Here is an 18,393-nt window from a genome sequence, read left to right as displayed (position 1 = left end):
AATCAGGTGCCCTATCTGTTTTTAAATTGTTCGTATGGCTGAAATATGACCTTACGAGATTGGAAACTTGGCAGATAGGGAGAATAATAGATGTAGATTAGAGAAATGCTATTTTCCAAAATTCGTTTTTTTATGATATTTTGGGTCTAAAGACCCGTGTCCCCCCTTAAATGACTTTTCATGTGGCAACTGCTAATGCACATTTAAATCAATCTGTTTATCTTTGTACATGCGTTCGTTGTTCTGCTTACAGCAGCATGAGTACGCATTGCGAAATTTAATTGTGAACGCTTCGAATGGGCTCTGTTTTGTACGATGAACACCGTAGCAGTGCTCATGTCATGTTTGAGTGTTAAGGACATTCAATTCAAAGTTATTTGAAGCGCCTGTACGGAAAGAATGTTATCGCTTTTGGGAAACACAGACTTTTGTTGTTTAGTGGTGAGCGTGCTGTGTTTAAACCCCGGAAGTAGAGGAACCAAGTGTGTGGAGGAAAAGACAGGGCAAGGCTCGGGGAGTGGAATGAAATGGCGGGATACATCCAGCTGTATTAAGCTCTGTGTTCCCTTTAGTTGTGGTTCTAAGGGATGCTATAAGTGGGCATCTTAGGGACCGTACAGTGGTTGAAATAAAGCATATAGTTTTAGCTAACGGGAATATCTCTCATGAAAAGGTGCTCTGCACCTTTAGCTTTAGCGCACCATAAGTTTTAGCGCACCATAAGTAAATTACAGGGACACGGGGACCCTGAAATGATTTTGACAATATTGTACAAACCTACTGAGTGGGTAGGGTAGGTTCTTCTGATCATTAAGTGACATATTTAAGCACTCCACATAAAGAATGGAATTTATTATACACTTTTGAAAACGTGCATTGCTACCAGTTGCAGCGGCAATGCTCCCCTGAGTTTTAAGCCCCACCGTTGCCGTCTATGTAGTGGGCACACGTGACGTCAATTAGGCAAGCTAGCCAATTGGTTACCCAGATAGTGCCATCTATATCTTTTCCAACTTTATGGGGAAAAATGTTGTCTGTAATAGTTAGAATGTTGCTTAATTTGTTCAACAAGTTACAAAAAGGAGAATGCACAACGACAATTTATCACTACGCTCTAGCACTTCCGGCTCTGAGTGAGTGTCATCTGCTTGTGTTCCAATATGCTCCGTATTTATGTGAGCTGCGCAGTCATTGTTGGTCTCAAAGTCCTTTTCTGCAAGTACCAGAAATCACTCTTGTTGCGTTTTGGGCTGTGACCTAGCGATTGGTGACATGTCTAGCTGCGACATGTCCCTCTGCAAGGCAACAGACAAGCGGAGGGGCTGTAGTGAATCAGGCGGTCCATATCTGATCAGCATCAGGATGTATGCATTTGCAGCCGTCACTTCGTGCTGGGGGATTACTACAATAAAAAGTTTAGCGTGTCCAATATTCTGGTAAACGCAGGCGGACTAGGTGTTTTGCCAGATGGGCCGAGGCGCAAATGTGGTTGGCCTGCAGGGTGCACCCACCTGTTGGCATAGAGCTCAACCAGACAAATACAGAGCCTATATAGCTGTAACCAAGTGTATTCTTCTTTGCTGCTGGTGTAGATTTTCGGCAGCAGTGTAATCATGAGCATGTTGTCTTTTTAAATGTTTAAAATGTTTTAGACTTGGTTACAGCAATATTAGCTCTTCGTTAGGCTGGTTAAGTGCTGCACCACCAGGTGGCCACGCTGTGCAGGCCGCTCACGTTTGTGCTAAATCCCCTTCATCACAGCAGTAACAGTATGGAGGGGCTTTAGTTTATGCCTCCGCCCATCTGTCAAAATGCCCAGGTCACCTGTGTTTACTGGAATACTGGACATGCTCGGCACTGCGTTAGAGAGTTCTCCCAACGTACGCTGCTTAAATAGCTCTTGGTGGGGATCAATGGCTATGGAGCCAACACAGCCCAAACGTGCAAAAATCCTTTGAAACCCGTTGTGTCACACTGATGCACTGGCGTTAGGGTTTTGGCACAAAATTCAAAAAATTAAACTTTGAGCTGCAGTTTCTCTTCTAATAATCGACCTATTATTGCAAAATACTGACAAAAGTTTTCAAAGAATACTTTATCAGTATAAATTATTTATTGTTTTGCTGTAATGTCGCTTTAACTTGTTCTCGAGCTTCTTTGTTAACCTCCAAGTTTCTGCCCCAAATGTTAGCACCAGTGGAATGCAATGATTGTACAGATTTCTCTTCAACGACAGTGTTAAAGCTCCCAGACATGATTTGATAATGCCTGCCATATGCACTCCAATTAATTTTGATTCCTCCGTAAATTTTCTTCCAATCTGGGTCCCCTTTGAGTGATTGACCTAGATCAACAAACTCCTGCACTGTCTCTAGAGGCTGACTGGACATCATGAATTCATTTCCTTGTCAGGGGACATTACCTTTGTCTTCTGCATATCAATCTTCAACCCTACTCTAACACTTTCGCAGTTCAGGTCCTCAATCATGTGCAATTAAACCCCAGGGTTGTGAACAGGAGAATGTCATCAGCAAACCAAAGGTTGCGAGATGTTCACCGTTGATCCTCACTCCTAAGCCTTCCCAGTCTAATAGCTTGAATACTTCTAAGCATGCAGTGAATAGCAATGGTGAGATTGTGTCTCCTTTGCCTGTCCCTTTTAATGATAGGTAATTTTCTACTTGTGGAGAAACAGGGTTGGGATTAAATCTTTGTAGAATCAGCTAGCCTAAGACAGGGGTAACTGGAGATGGGAGAGGCTTTCGTCCTGCAGTGCACATAAAAAAGAGGCTGCTGCTGCTGCTGAAGATGATGAAGGCACTTTTTGAAAAAATTTTGGGGGCAGTTAATCCAAAAAAGTAAGACGTGTGAAAATTGCTCTATTGAAATTTGCAGCTCCATAAAAGTAATTGTTCTTCGCATTAATATGCTCCAAATTTAAAATATTCTATTCCAAAAGCAAAATTTTTCTGCTCCAAAAATTGCTCCAAGAGCTGTTTCTCAGCTGTCCCACTCATGCAATTTTTCTCGCTGTTTGTAAACTAAAACAAAAGAAGTTTTTTTTTTTTAATCTTGTATTCTGAAAGCACATTTATCTTTTAGGACCCATCCAACAAGCAGTTTGCACTCTGTGATCCCCAACTGATGAAAGTCTTCGGTGAGCATTGCTTTTCACATGTTTCTTGGCACTAGTATTACCTTGTGTGCATTTTTTTTTCTTGCAATTAGGATTCCACTGCAGTCAAACCTATTGAAAGGTCTTCTGTAATGGCTAAATGTGTTTGCTTGCTAGAAGCAGAGTTAGTTATGATTAGACTTGCTTATTAAAGGATGTACACAAGAGCCTGCAAGCTATGTTATTGTTGTTTGATCCTCTAAAATAATGCACATTTACAGACAACTTCAGTAGTGATGATTTGTGAGGTTTGCCAGGCCATTTAAATGCCTGCTGTATGTAGTCTAGTTTGGTGAATATGCAGTGACCTAATGTTCCTGCCTGAGCTTTGAGCTTGTAAATTGATGCGTAAAAAAAGAATCCTTGAAAATAATGCACATTTGCAGACTACTTCAGTAGCGATGATTTGCAAGGTTCACCAGGCAAATTTAAATGCCCACTGCATATAGTCAGGTGTGCTCAATACGCAGTGACCTTCTTCTGTTCTTCTTGAGCTTTGAGCTTGTCGTAAATTGCTACATAAAGTCCACTACCCTGCAATGAAGCTTTGGTTTCAATTAATTTCGGGTTACTATGGACATGGTCAATCTTTCTGTGAATATCTGGAGTGCTGCCATTGCCATTGTGTTGAACCTATACTAGCTCCTAACGCTTGACAGAAAAATAAAAATGGAAAGAACTTGAGGCTAGTCAAAGAAGAGATTGAAAATGAAAAGTCAGGCAAGAGGTAACCCTGTGCAGTTGACCGTATGGTCAGGCCCTCTAGGTGCACTTGGCTACTACTTCTTGTTGTTCCAGTAGCCAAACAAAGTCTTGAAAATGCTCTATGCACACTTGTGAGGCCTAGAAATGCTGCCTACGCTCAAACAAGCCCTAGTCACTTGCAAAGCTCTCTATGCACATTTTGCATCATGTGTTTGATAGCCGTGGTGCAGCACTGCAGTGCCCTCTTCATTCCGGCTAAATTGGCTTGGCAGCCCTGCCATAATAAGTGGAATGCATTTAACAGGTGTGGAAGCACTGTTGGTGGATGGTGCTTAAATTGGTTGCTCTTAGCACCCTCGTTTTGTGGTGTGAATGCCGCACATCTTTTTCTTGTTTTGTACTGAGGCATTATGCATTTGTGAGCAAAGGCACCCATACATGAGGTTGCTGTTCACAACTTACTTAATGTATATTGGATATTGTTTGATCACTTCGGTTAGATATTTAAGGACCAATGGCCTGAATTCAAGGAGTGTTTGCTTTTGGTTGTGGTCCTAACAACTAAGCTGATTTATTACTGGACTTTGCTTTGTTAACATAGTGAGCTTCCTTAAATTCGACCTGAAGAGAATGAGGAAATTGGTTTAATTATTTGGAGAGTTGAAATAAACAAGAAGCAGAAAAAATACTGGCACAACTTCCGGTCCATTTAATAGGACTTGGCTTATTCTAACACACCCTAAAATCAAAGGCACACACACTTCTTATGGGTTCAAAGTAGAAAACAGATGTAGAAATGATAGTAGAGCCCCTAAGCAAAGTAAAAATTAACACAGTCACTATGTTAGCAAAGAAAAAGAGCATGCCTTCTATTCTGGCAATAAAAAAAAATGAAACCAGAAAACTTTATCTTATTTACACTTAGTGTCCATCATCGTCACTCCCGGACAGCAATTACTTGCTGTCTATAACCACAGCATGTCGTCCTCCATACGGTCCATTGCATGTTTGATATTTTACATTTATCAAACAACTCTGCAACAGTTGCAAATGAAATAACCCACACTTAGACGACCACTTCATTAGATCATCCTGCAACGCATGTAGTTCTGTGAAACACCAAAAATGTGATGCGACTTGTTGACACTAGCTTGGCATGTAAACACACCGTATTTGCAAGTACTATCACATCCCCAATTGTAACGCGCAGTTGTATTACAGCCCAAATACAAAGAAAAAAATAATTTGGTGCCAATTCTACCGTGCACATCAGGTACCGAAACCTGAGTTGACGTATACAGTGTTTAAGCAGTTTTATGGAACATACAAAGGCACACAGACACACAAACATCTGAATCTTAGTGGCTAGTCGTTATCGGAGTCCGACGACACCTCCTTTTCTCGGTCTACTGACCACAGACAGTCATTTTCAGGTCCGTCTAACGCATTACAAATGCCACACATACGGCAAACTGCAAAATAGTGACCGAAAACCAAAGTAGAAAAGAAACAGTGTCCACTCATAGTGTGGCTAGTTACCTTGCATGGAGCTTTTTTTTTTTAGTAAGAATCAGTTTTGTTTTTTATTTTGAATAGAATTAGTAAGGATTGTAACATGCATGTAAATTTGAAGGCACTTGTTATCCAAAAAAGGTTCGCATTAGAATTGTGTAAATACAGTATCTTTTGAATGACCTTTTGTAATCAGACAAAGCGGCGCATCCTCATCATGCTGTGCAAGAATGTCCTCATCATGCTGCCACCTTATGATGGAAATGGCGATGCCGTCGTTTAGGCTGGCTCTGATAGTACAGTCAAATCTCGATATAAGGAATCGCGCAGGACCGCCGAAAATAGTTCGTTATTTTGAAATAGTGTTGTAGTGAAAAACTTGTGGTTATAAGGCAATGGACAAACCTAGGAATGAAAATGACGTACCTTGGCATAGACGCATGTGCAGACAAGCATACTCTCAAATAAAAAGGTTTCACTCACTTCAAAGCTGCTTTATTTGAAGAAATAGTGATTTTCGTCTGACGCGTGTAGCACGCAAGACCGATTAGGATTGCGCCTACATCTTCCACTTTGCACAATACCTCATTGGGTACGTTATTGCATGGAGCGATAAAAGTGCGGACTTTGTTCATGTGTACTAAATCATCAATGTTCGACGCGATCTCATTTTCTGTGTTCGGTGGCCCACAGAAGTCTTCCTTCGGGTCGTCATCGTCACTGGAGACGTCATGAACGCAGTTAACAATCTCTTCGGTTGTCAGGTGCGCCTCTGTTGGTGTTGCGCTGTCGCTCTCCATGTAGTCGTCGAAGGAAGAGACGGCGGGCAGCAGTTCCACAACCTCGGTCGACATGTTTCCTGGGTTGTTGTCGGTCTCTTCCAGGTCATCTTCAAGCTGCACAGGTGCTTTGACAAGCCCTGCTTTTTGCCAGCAGTTGCTAATGGTGGACGCCTTCAAGTTCCACCAAGCTGCTGTGAGCATTTCCGCTGCCCTACGAATATTGATTGCAGTCGGCTGCTTAAGGCGGAGGTTGATAATCAACCGCTACACAAGGTGCTTACGAAATTCTGCTTTAACACGTTTTCTGCTTTCACACCCTAATTACAGTAGACTCTCATTAATTCAAACTCGAAGGGACCCCAGGATTTTGTTTGAATTATCAGGAAGTTTGAATTATCGGAAGTTCTCGCATATATGACTCTGAGCAAGATTACAGTGCACATTACAATTAATTATCCACTTAAATCATATTTTAAACATTTCACTCTGTAATTACACAGTATAAACAGAGCAGAGGTGAAGGATCCAGAACAAGTTTAATGGAAATCTATGGCTGACTAGACCGTTTGAAGAAATCATGAATTGTTGATTGTTTTTTCTTTACATGTGCATTAAGAACAAAGTTCTCTATTCCATTAAGAGCAGCCAGTTGTTCTTGAGAATTTTCTTCTACAGTCAGAAATTTGCGGACCTTGGCAAGCTAGTGGAAGGCCTGTGCTGCTGTCACAGAGGATTGCTCTTCTGATTCCTCTTCACTTTCGCTGCTGTACTGTGCTGCCAGTACCTCAGCCACCAAGTCGTCCAGGGTGTCTTCCCTGCACACGCAGAGGTTATCATCGGCAGCCGCAAATTCACTGAGGTCAGCAGCTATGTTGTGTGCTTGGAGTGCAGAAAGCACTAGCCTTGCTTCATCGCTCTCCATTTGGAGGCAGTCTTCACCTTCATTTCGAGCACAGTCAGGCAAGGTATCACTGGTGTGGCCTGGTATGCGGAAGGCATGCTGGAAGCAGTTCCGTATTGTTGCCGATGTTACTGCACTCCATGCGTCAGCTAGCATTCCCACAGACGACAGCAGTGTTACGCTGTACGACATGGAATTATCCATGCATATTAGCATCCTCTTAAGGAGTAGCTTTCTGTAGTTTATCTTCAGACATTTGATTACCCCCTGATCCAGAGGCTGGAGGACAGCTGTTGTGTTTGGAGGGAGGAATTCAAGACGAATTGCCTCCAGCCCCTCCACATCACCGTGAGCGGGACAATTATCCACTATCTTCAGCACTTTTCTTTTATCGCGCTTAAACCGCACGTCAAGTTTCCGCAGCCAATCCTCAAACAAAGATTGCGTCATCCATGCACGTGTATTTGCTGCATAAGAAACGGGAAGAGTTCGGACGCCTTTAAAGCATCTCGGACGCTTCGATTTGCCAACAACGAAAAGTTCGGGCTTGTGACTATAATCCATATTGGCACAAACCATGACTGTGAGCCGCTCCTTGCTCAGCTTTTCGGCGGTGCAACATTCCCCCTTGTGACACAATGTTTGCTGAGGAAGGCACTTGAAGAACAGTCCCATTTCGTCGGCATTATAAATGTCAGCCGGGGAGTATTCAAGCAGTAGGCTCTGAAGACGCGTCTGCTGCCAGTCGGTAGTAACCGCCTCATCGACCGCTGCCGCTTCTCCACTTACTGTTTTGAAAGTGAGGCCATGTCGCTCCTTGAATCGCGACACCCATCCATCACTACACTTGAAGTCTTCAATTCCAAAGCGCAAAGACAGTTGTTCGGCCTTCTCTCGCAGGATTGGTCCACTTACTGGTAGACTGCAGCTCCGAGCGCGCTTCAGCCAAAGAAAAACTGCCTTCTCAAGCTCCGGATGCGCCGCCTCCCTAAGCCTTTTTCTGTCGGGAGCGAAATGGCCTGCGTTGTTTCGCAGCTTGTCTTTCGCTTTCACAATCATTGTCAGCGTACTTTTTGTGATACCATACTTCAATGCCACAGAAGTCTTCTTCGCTCCAGCCTCAACTTCTTCTATGGCTGCCAATTTTTCTTTCACAGAAAGGGTTCGGTACTTCCCCCGCAGAGACATGATGCTACCAACGCAGGCGACCGACCAGGGAAAGAAAAGTGCGAGCGGTCACGTGATTCGGAATCGGCCGATGCTACTCGCGTCACTTTCGCACCTTTTTTTTTTTCCTTTTCTCGTGCTCTTTGTTTTTTCGTCAGGTTTTATGTCAGTTTTGAGCGTTTTGACAAACGCAGGTGGACAGTCGTCATTTCCACAAGTTTTGAGGGCTATGTGTTTTAATTTCGAACTTCCTGCTTTGAACTGGCTAGCAAGCATGCTAGCAAGCCACGGAAAGTTGAGCAACAATGTGCCCTTCGGGAGGCTTTTGTTTTGAACGTTTGTTTGTTAGGCTCTTGTTCGCTTTCTTTTATTTTTTTAGGCCATAGTGCGCTTATTTTAACATTTTCCGCTGTTGTGGTGATATAAGAAGTCAGATTTTCCACCAGTGGTGGCAACGATAGCCGATAATTTTCCGGTATGGACAAGCAAAAAGTACGAATTAACCGAATTGCGGTGTTTGAATTAAGCGGCCTTAAAATACATTGAAAGCATGGCGAACCAACCAAAAATTTGATTTTTGTTTGAATTAACCGAAAGTATGAATTATCAGAGTTTGAATTATCGCGAGTCTACTGTAAATTAAGTTTCACTGTGTGCATTGAAGCATTGTTTTGACATACTTGTCGCACCTTTTATGTACATCTTTTTTTTGGCCGTTACATTATTACTGCCAACTGTAGGGTTGGCAGTAAGGCCTCATCAGGCCTTACCGCCTTTTGTCCTGGTCCCCTCTTTTCCTTGAAAAGAATAAACTTCCCTTATAATGCCCTGGTATAGGGATTGCAGCAAGGATGTGTTGTTTGGTGGCAGAAACTTCAAGCGAACGTGTGTCAAGTGAACATTCACAGTGTGAGCAGAGCAGTTGTCAACAACCAGTAGAATTCTTCGGTCATCCCTCCTCATTTGGTCGTCGAGTTTGATGAGCCACTCGGAAAAGAGTTCTCTAGTCATCCAGGCTCGTATATTGGTGCGGTAGTTGTACGGTGACATGACGTTTTTTATGCAGCGAGGCTTCGCGTACTTGCCGATGACGAGCGGGTTGATTTTCTTTGTGAGCCTGTTGCATTGCAGCAGAGCAGGACTGTTGCGCGAAGATACTTCTTCCCTCCTTTGCACTGCTACCTTTTGAAGTGCATTGTCCAGTCTGGCAGGAGCTCATAAAAACATGCAGTCTCATCCGCGTTGAAAATATAGTCTTCGGAGTATGATTCAGCCACCTCTAGAAAATGATCATTGCGCCAGGAATTCGTGCCTTCCCTGTCCGCAGCCTTTTCCTCGCCCGAAACTACCTGCCAAGTTATTCCGTTCCTTTGGTGAAAACGAAAAAGCCAACCTGCACTGGAGTTGAACCCAGTTATTTCAAGTGCATCTACAAATTTGTAGGCTTTTTCTTGAAACATTGGGCCAGACACAGGAACGTTTTGCAGTCTGGCATCTTTGAATCACTGAGAACAGCTTGGCCCACATTTTGAAAGATTCCCAGTCACAGCAGTTTCCTCTTAGGAGCGAGTTGCAATTCCCGGTGATCCTTGACAATCTTGTCTCGGTCTTTCAAAATGGTTGCGACGGTCGATAGGGCAATGCTACGCTGTCTGCACACATTGATTTGCTTTTTCCCTGCGTCGATTTCCTGCAATATGTCCAATTTGTCTTGCAGTGCAAACTGCTTTCGCTTCTTGGCACTGTCTCTAGCTGCATTCATCATTGGATCTCACGCGAACATCGCCATACCTTTGTCGTGAAGTTCTTGGGGAAGTTTGTGGTGGAGCAGTTGGCACTTGGCATAGTGACTTTTCTACTTCAGATTTAAATCTTCAGACTGACCTATTTAGAAAGATTTTTATTGAAATTTTTTTAGTGATCATGAAATGAATCTTTTTCGTAAACATGCATTGTTTATTCATGAATACAGGTGGGCTTCCCCAGATACTTATAATAAGAATTTTAAAAAAAGTAGATACACTGAAATATGTATACAGTCAACGACCGATCTTTCGGACCCTCTAGGGAACGTAAAAACATCCAAAAATTCCGGCAGTCTGAAAAAAAAAAATGAATGCATGCAAAAAGACTCACCTTTTTTCTTTTTTTCTCGGATCTAGAGGTAAAGGGCGAAGTACCAGGCTTCCGAAACCCTGCCAAAGCACCAGTGAAGTGGCCATAGAAAGAAGCGTTCAAGAACTCTGTATGCAGCCGACTACCGGTTTATTATGTACATGTGCATCGTCGGGCAGCCGGTGTTATTGCTGCAGTGGCTTGAAGAACTTGTTGATTGTTGTTTAGATGGCGTTTTGGTTGCATGCGATCATATTTGCCTCGATCTGAGCAAGCGTCATGTCAGCACTGTACACCAATGAAAGAGTCAACAGTGCTCGCATCAACTCGGGGCTTGTAGGCGGCGCAAGCATTGGCTCCTCATTTTCAACATCGGAGCCTTCTGAATCCCCCACAGCCTGACGGACCAGTTCCTCGTCAATAAGTTCTGCACAGAAGTTGAGCTCGTTGTCAGCGTCAATAAACTGTTCAAAAGTTATTTCCGTGAGTATGGAAACCCCCAGCAGAGCGGAGGTCGTTGATCACGTCGTCCATGGGCGGGCGCGCGTCAGTCGTGTTGTTGCTTTCGGGCGAGTCTGGTTCCTCTGTGGCGAGTACGAAGCCCGCGTGGCGAAAACAGTTGCGAATCGTGGCTTGCCTCGCTGCCTTCCATGTGTCCGCAAGCATTCCAACAGCAGACCGAAGATCAACGTTGTAGCCTTTGCCGTTTTCCGCACACAGCACCATGCTGTTTAGTACCCGCGAACGGTACAAAAGTTTCAGATTTCGGACGACATCTTGGCCCATTGGTTGGAGGACTGCAGTCGTGTTGGGTGGCATGAATTCCAGCTGGACAGCCTTCAAGTTCTTGATGTGACCATGAGCGGCGCAGTTGTCAGTGAAGAGCACGACACGTCTGTTCTGAAGCTCGAACTTCCTGTCCAACCTGCGGACATAACTTTCAAACAACTGCTGAGTCACCCATGCCTTTCTGTTGGCTTTGTACAACACTGGCAGCGTTGCCCCATTAAAGCACCTCGAGTTCTTTGACTTCTTCATTACTAACAAGGGGAGCTTCTTGCTGCCAGACATGTTGCTGGCAACAAGAACGGTCAGCCGTTATTTACTGTGCTTGCCACCATGGCATGGGTCACCAGCAAAAGCGAGCGTTCTTTCCGGCAACATCTTAAAAAACAAACCAGTTTCGTCGCAGTTGAAAACGTTGCCAGCAGAGAACTGCTGCAACAAAGACTGAAGTTTTTCGTTGCGGTACTGCTCAATAACTGCACTGTCGACGCCGCCGCTCTCACCGCACATCATCTTGAACTTGAGGTCGTTCAGATGTTTAAAGTTCTTCAACCATCCATCACTAAATTTAAAATCCTCAATGTCCATTTGAACCGCGAGAGTTTCCGCTTTTTCTTTCAAGATGCAGCCCGAGACCGGCAACCGCTTTGATATCATCAAATTAAGCCACACGACGAGAGCTTCCTCAAGCTTTGGATGAACGCCTTGGCTTGCATTCTTTTTTTGGGCACCAGATGGTTTTTCGACCGCTTTTAAGATCTTGCCCTTGTTCTTGAGGAAATCCGAAACTGTTTGCTTAGAAATGCCGAACTCCTTGCTCACGTCAGCCTGCGATCGGCCGCTCACGACTTGCTTAATAATGGCGGCTTTCTTTTCCATCGTTAACCGACGGTACTGCTTTCCGTGCTTCGATGCCATCAGCGAGGACGACGAAGATGGAGTGGAGGCCATCGAAGGAGAGCGAAATCCTCAAGTTGCAAACAGTGGAGTTCGCTGACGAGTGTTGAAGCACCTAACCTAGGCCTAGCGTCGCAGAGCACACTTGACACAACAGCACAACCACACACCATGCTAGCCAAAACGTGGCCTGCGCAAACAAATTAAATGGCGCCGCTCTGGAAACTCCGCCGGAGGCGGAAGTGCAGTGATGAACATAGCCAGCGCGGCCAGACCAAATCGGCGTGTGACGGCTAGATTCGGTTAGTTGTGGTTCAAAGCAGTGATATGCTTCGGCTGCAAGTCGATTTCCTTCGCAAGGGCACTGCGCGAGGAGCCAAAGGACCTTCTGTTGCATCAAAAAGTCAGGAAAATTGGTCGGCGGGGGGTTCGAGCGTCCAAAACTTCAGATGTCCTTATACATTGATTCTATGGGGCTTGTGGCGGTGCCGCGAAGACGTCCAAAATATCAAGCATGTCCAAAAATTTGGGCGTCCGAAAATTCAGTCGTTGACTGTATTCGATTTCAGCCCTTGGGTAGTAGTCTGCATTGGAGGAATCGCCGCACAACTCACTCACAGCAGAGCAACCAGCGTGCATGCCCATAGTGTAATCGAACCACCTATGTGAGTGCATGCAAGAAAACTCTATGGTTGTGCACCCATCAGAAAAATATAAAGAGTCAGAAACTTGCAGTACTCTTTTGTTCCATCACCAATTAAATCCAATCAGTTTTTGTGAGCAGAGTCTCAAGAAAAGAAGTTCAGGCATGGTAGCATTGTTTTGATATACCAGCGCCCACTTGTAAACAGATGTAATCACACCCCTGTGAGCAGCAGACGAGCGAGCGTCTGTGCAACGAACGGAAACAGCCTGCAAAATGAAGCCAAAGCGCACCACTGCGAGCAGTCACTTAAACGCTTATAAAAAAATCTTGGATTGAAAACCAAGAGACTGCAGAGGGAAAAAAAAGAATCCTTGTATCCACACAGGGTGGCAGCACTTGCTGGACTAAAAAGAGTTGAAAAATTGGCATTTTTTTCAAACAAACAAACGGTGCTGCAGATGTATGGCGTAAACCACTTTGGTCTTGTTCGCGGCGCTGTATGTTTATGATATTGACCCTAGAAGTGTTCAGCACCACCAAGACAGATGCTGCTGCTACTGGAGTCGGGTACGTGCATGCTGACCAGCAGAGTTAATTATCTTGTGAAGGGCAATTTCAGGGTCGAAATAACAAAAGTTTAGACCCATAGTAATCTATGGATGCTGACTGGGACCTTCAATTGTGATTCAAATCATCAGTTCTAAGCTGCTAATACAGATGGTTATCTACAGGACGGGGCCCCATAGTCATACTGGATCTTATATGTAGACTCAAGTGCTGATGGTTTGTGAAACAGGCATTTCGAAATGTAATGAATGTTGCTAATTTTACATTTGGATGGAAGATAGTGGCTCAGATGAGGGACAAAGATAGCCCAGTTCTTGATTGCTTCACTTTCTGCATTCTTTTGCAATCATCAGGCAAAACCAATAATTTGTGTCTTGAAAGCAGGTGCCTTGTTTACAGCTCTGCTCTGCAGTGCTGTGCTCTTGGTATTCCATCTCCATAGCAGTGCTACCAGTTTTCTACTGCTGGAACAAGCTAAATACCATAGAACCTTCATATGTTTCATAAAATTGCTGGAAAAACAAAGGTATCCATGGAAACATATGTCATGAAGTCACTGAGAGCATTTAAAAATGAGGCGAGAAATAAGTCAAAGGGCACTCAGTTGTGCCTTCATTAACTAAGTATGTCTCTGCTGGTACATGTTCTAGCTCTTCAATAGCAAGTGTTGCTTTTGTATAGATTGCAAGCCTGTAACCACAGTCACCACTACATGGGGCCACGGCGGCCATATTTCGATGGGGGCGAAGTGCGAAAACACCCATGTACTTAGCTTTAGGTGCACGTTTAGGAGCTGATAAAAACATGCTTCACTTCACTAAACCTCACTTCAATTTAGACCACCCCAGGTGGTCTAAATTTCCGGAGTCTCCCACTATGGCGTGCCTCATAATCATATCGTGGTTTTGGCACGTAAAACCCCATAACTTCATTTATTCACCACCACATGGAGTGACTGTTTGTGTGATCTTTTTTCATTGGCACATGTTGCAGTGCAATTTCTGTTCCATGCTTTAAAGGGGCCCTGAACCACAACTCAGGCTTGGTGAAAAGGATAGTCTGTGGGTGGTGTACGCTGCTGTGAGTATCTCAGCCAAGGTTTGCTGTCGTACGGAGTGCGTGGAGCTCGCAAACAGATCGCGAAGCCACCTTTCTTTCAAACGCTCTGTTTTCAACGGAAGGCCCTGACCTCACTCTTTTCTAGACCGCACTGTTTCATCATTCCCTTAGACTGCTGCTATTGGCTGATAGCCGACATCAAGCTGTGGTCGGCTACATGGCGTAGGTGCCACCACGAGTCCACAGGCTGAGCACACTGCGGCTCGCTGAGGGTAACCGCGTTTGGCTTATGTTTAGCTTGCTGTAGGCACCAAAGGCGGAAGTCGTGGCATCTACGTTAACATCCAAAACGAAATTTGAACTGGGTGCCACGGTGACATTTAGCTGTGGGCACGCCCCACTGGGCCGTAGCCTTCACAGTTCAAGGCATTGAATGAGGAATGGGAGCCCAGCAGAGCCAGTGTTTGATTGCCAATAACTGTGCTTCTGCTGAATGCATCGAAGTACTTTTTGTAGCAAAGTATTTCTGAAATAGCCTATTTACACTTCAAATGCCTTTCTCCACTTCAATAAAAAATGGTTCAGGGCCCCTTTAACAATCCAGGCAATACAAGAGCAGGCTTTTCATGCCTTCAACAATCAACTCGGTGAATGATGCATTCATTATTGTAATTTTAGTTGTATGCCATAGTGTGAAAATATGTTGCAAGGTGTAACTGTTTTGGCAACTTTCAGCAACCTAAACAATGACAGCAATGGCTGCCCTATTTTTGAAGGCTTTCAGGAGTTTTCTCTTGTAAGATACGTTATGAGCTCGCTGGTCTATAAGGAGGTGATTATGCCGATTGCAACCAGCTTGGCAGTACCTAGATGCAGGAGAGATTATGATGACTGACACAGCAGCTCATTTGGAAGATCAGTTTTATGAAGTAAAAGCACCAAATTTAACTCTGGCTATGGCACCTTCTCTTCAATACCTTATGTTTCATTCTTTTTGTGATGACAAATGGGGAACGGCATTAACACTGTAAATCCTCAAGGTGCAATGTTTAATATGAGTATACTCTTATGGCATGCTAGTCATGATGTCATTAATGTAATTGCGTCTACACACCAAAACAACGAATATCGGTGGGACTTGGTACATTAATTCACAGAACTACACCAAGTTTATTAGCTTCAAACAGTATATACACATTTGGCCAAGTCATGTTGTGACATTGCACTTAGAGGTTCATTGGTATAGAACAATATAGTTTTGTTATTAACTGATGTGACTTCGGTGGCTAACTTGTCGGTAACAGTGTGTATATTATTTGTTTTGTTCTTTGTGCATTCTTCCCTTCAACCTCTTTTTCCAACATGCTCATTCCTGCATTTGTACATGCACCACAGGTCAGAAGCGTGTGCGCATGTTCGGGATGATGAAGTACTTGAAGAACCACATCAAGGACATCAAGTAAATGGGCCATCGGGGAAGCACGGCGATGTGCCTTGGCGGAGTACGCGCTTTTGCTTCCCTCTTCCCCCTGCCTCGTCCCATCTGGCCCATCTTCCATTTTTGTTGTTGGTGTCACTCTCAGTGTGACATTTTGAGTGTTTATCAAGTGCCGGAGCAAAAACAACATGCTCACCAACTCTGTGTTCTTGTTGTGGTCTTCAGAGTTGCCACAAAGAATGGGCACATTTTCTTCAAGTACGCCACTCTGACGTACAGACGTACAGCACGCATCTTCGAAGTCATCATTGCAGTCTTGTTAATATTATTCACCTCCCATAATCACTTCAAGTTATAACATTGTTGCACACACTGGCAGCAGCATTGAAAATTCTTGAATGACGTAATTTTCTTTCATGGGTAATGAATTTTTTTTATTTTTTATTCATTTTACTCCTGCCCTTTCCTCAACATGCAATCATTGCTGCTTGAAAAACAGTAGAGCAGGAACATATTGCACAGCCAGTGTAATGGATTGAAGTTATGGCTGGCTAAATAATGCTCTAATGGTAGTGCTACGTCTGCGTGTTTGTGCTGGGATATTGTGTGCAAGTGTTCAAAAGTATTTTGCTTTGTTCGAGTGTTTATTATTATAGGTTTCTTTCTTTTTCTTTTTTTTTTTGAGAGAGAGAGAGAGAGAGCTCCAATGTTGGTCATGCAACATAGTTGCTTTGTAAAGAAGTCAAATGTATTGTTTCCCGGAAATTTTTTATGGCCCTTTAGAATCTGGACAAAATGCTGTTACTATCAACTGTTCTTGGAGAGCAGAGGTCTATGTACCATTTTTGGAGCATAATAAAATGCGCCTTGCAAATGGCGCTGTTTTTCCCAGTGCTCTTGCTCATTTGTCCAACAAAAGGGACTAACCTTGCAGGTTACAAGTGGAGCTTAATTTTGTGTAAAGGATGAGAAGCTGAGGCATACACCTAGAATGCCTATTGCTAGGGGCTGACATGAAGCCCAACAGACAAAATGTCTACACTTGCCCACAGAAGTTTTGCATCGTGAAAGCCTTATTTTCTTGCAGCCTGTGCACAGAGCCTGAAATTAAGGCTGGTGGTTTATTGCTTGCACCGACAAGTTCACTGCCTCTGTGAACAGCTTTTCCACATGACAAACTTGCTGCCACTTAAACGACTGCGGACACAAAAGTGTTGTATCTCGCATTCTTTAGTTTAATCAGATAGCCATTGGCCCTCTAACTACAGTTTTGTTACGGTATTCCTTTAAGGTGACTGTTTCAAAATGCCGACAGATGTAGTGCGGCTTCTTGGTGTAGGTAGCGGTGCTATAGATAGTGAGTTATGAGGAAGGAAGTTTAAGGAGATGTATGCAAAAATGCTAGAATAAAAAACATCTATAGCCTAAGCATACCGATGCACTAAGAGGGTCCTGCTACTCACAGGCAGCAGGCTGACGATGGAGCTTACCTGATTAAATCAAGCAGGCTAGGTCACTGTCACCGCCCCATTTCGAAGGGGATGCCAATTAATTATCATCATCATAGGCTGTTTTGACAAGTTGTGCCGGTCAGCCTGGTCAGCCAAGCCGCACAGTGACATGCACTCCGTATAATCCATGCTTTCGCTCTGCGCTTCTCCGCATTCCATATGATGCTAAGAACAAAAAACGGTGCAAGAAACGGGACAAGGATGGTAGTGTTTTTGTCTCATCGTTGACCTGTTTCTTAGGCTCTTTTTATTCTAAGCTTCTGTCAGAATGCGCAGCGCAATTCGTCGTCACCTTCTCTCCCCTATTATCCCGTTGTCTAAAGCTTTCGACATGGTGATCACAATGCGGCTTCGACCTACTGCAGTGGCCCACGCATCAGTGATAGCACGTGAACTCCACGCGCATTTCGTGTGGCTGCTCGCCCTTCGTCACATGTGTGCTTCCACATGCACGAAGCTCTTTTATATCCATTTAGTTTTTCCTTGTGGTGGCCGACTCTTCTTCCACCCATGTAGCAATCTGTTGGCACTTGTTATGTGTTATGTCACGCTGAGCCATTTAACCATGGCGTTGCTGCTCGCCTCATGCTGGTTAAGTTGCGCTTTGTAAGCAATAAGAAAAATGCATTGCAGACTACTTGAATTTGTTAATTTTGCTGCCATTTGTTAATTAAACCAAATTTTGCAATGGACGCATTAATGGGAGTCAACTAATTCATGATTTATTGCACGTTGGAGAAATGGGGGCGTTCATATCGTGATTCCAAAGTCGGTGGCTATTTTGAGGTAAAAATAAAAAAAGAAAATGTTATGTCAGCGGTTTTTTGAAGGAGTCCAGCACATATTCTTGAAGTTGTAGAAAATCGATCAACCCGCTACGGTAGCTTAGTGGCTATGGTGTTGGTTGCTGGGCATGAGATCGCTAGTTCAACCCCAGCTGTAGCAACCACATTGTGACGTGGGCGGACTGTAGCAGAATTCCTCTTTCGTGCTTGCCTAAGAAGACTCAGCGCCGTATAGCGCCGCCACCGCGAAGCCGGTGCATGGCCTCCGACATGCACGGCGTGCCTGTGCGTGCAAACGCTGAGAAATGCATCATGCGGCAGCCAAGCTTGTGCTTCTCTCTGGACAT

General features: G+C 44.1%; 1 protein-coding gene across 1 annotated transcript in view; it reads left to right on the top strand.

Annotated features, from left to right (window-relative positions):
• Positions 1–16,644, top strand: part of Non2 (upstream activation factor subunit spp27 homolog Non2) — a 57,165-nt gene extending 40,521 nt beyond the window's left edge. Inside the window, exons 8-9 of the mRNA XM_065429966.1 lie at positions 3,103–3,157; positions 15,708–16,644. Coding sequence (XP_065286038.1) covers positions 3,103–3,157; positions 15,708–15,775 — 123 coding nt within the window. The 3' untranslated portion in view covers positions 15,776–16,644. The remainder of the gene's footprint in view (positions 1–3,102; positions 3,158–15,707) is intronic.
• The last annotated feature ends 1,749 nt before the right edge of the window (positions 16,645–18,393 follow it).

This window comes from Dermacentor albipictus, chromosome 1 (assembly GCF_038994185.2).
Source record: "Dermacentor albipictus isolate Rhodes 1998 colony chromosome 1, USDA_Dalb.pri_finalv2, whole genome shotgun sequence".
Lineage (NCBI taxonomy): Eukaryota > Metazoa > Arthropoda > Arachnida > Ixodida > Ixodidae > Dermacentor > Dermacentor albipictus.
Note: the sequence above shows the minus strand (reverse complement) of the source record. Positions and strands in the feature narration are given on the sequence as shown.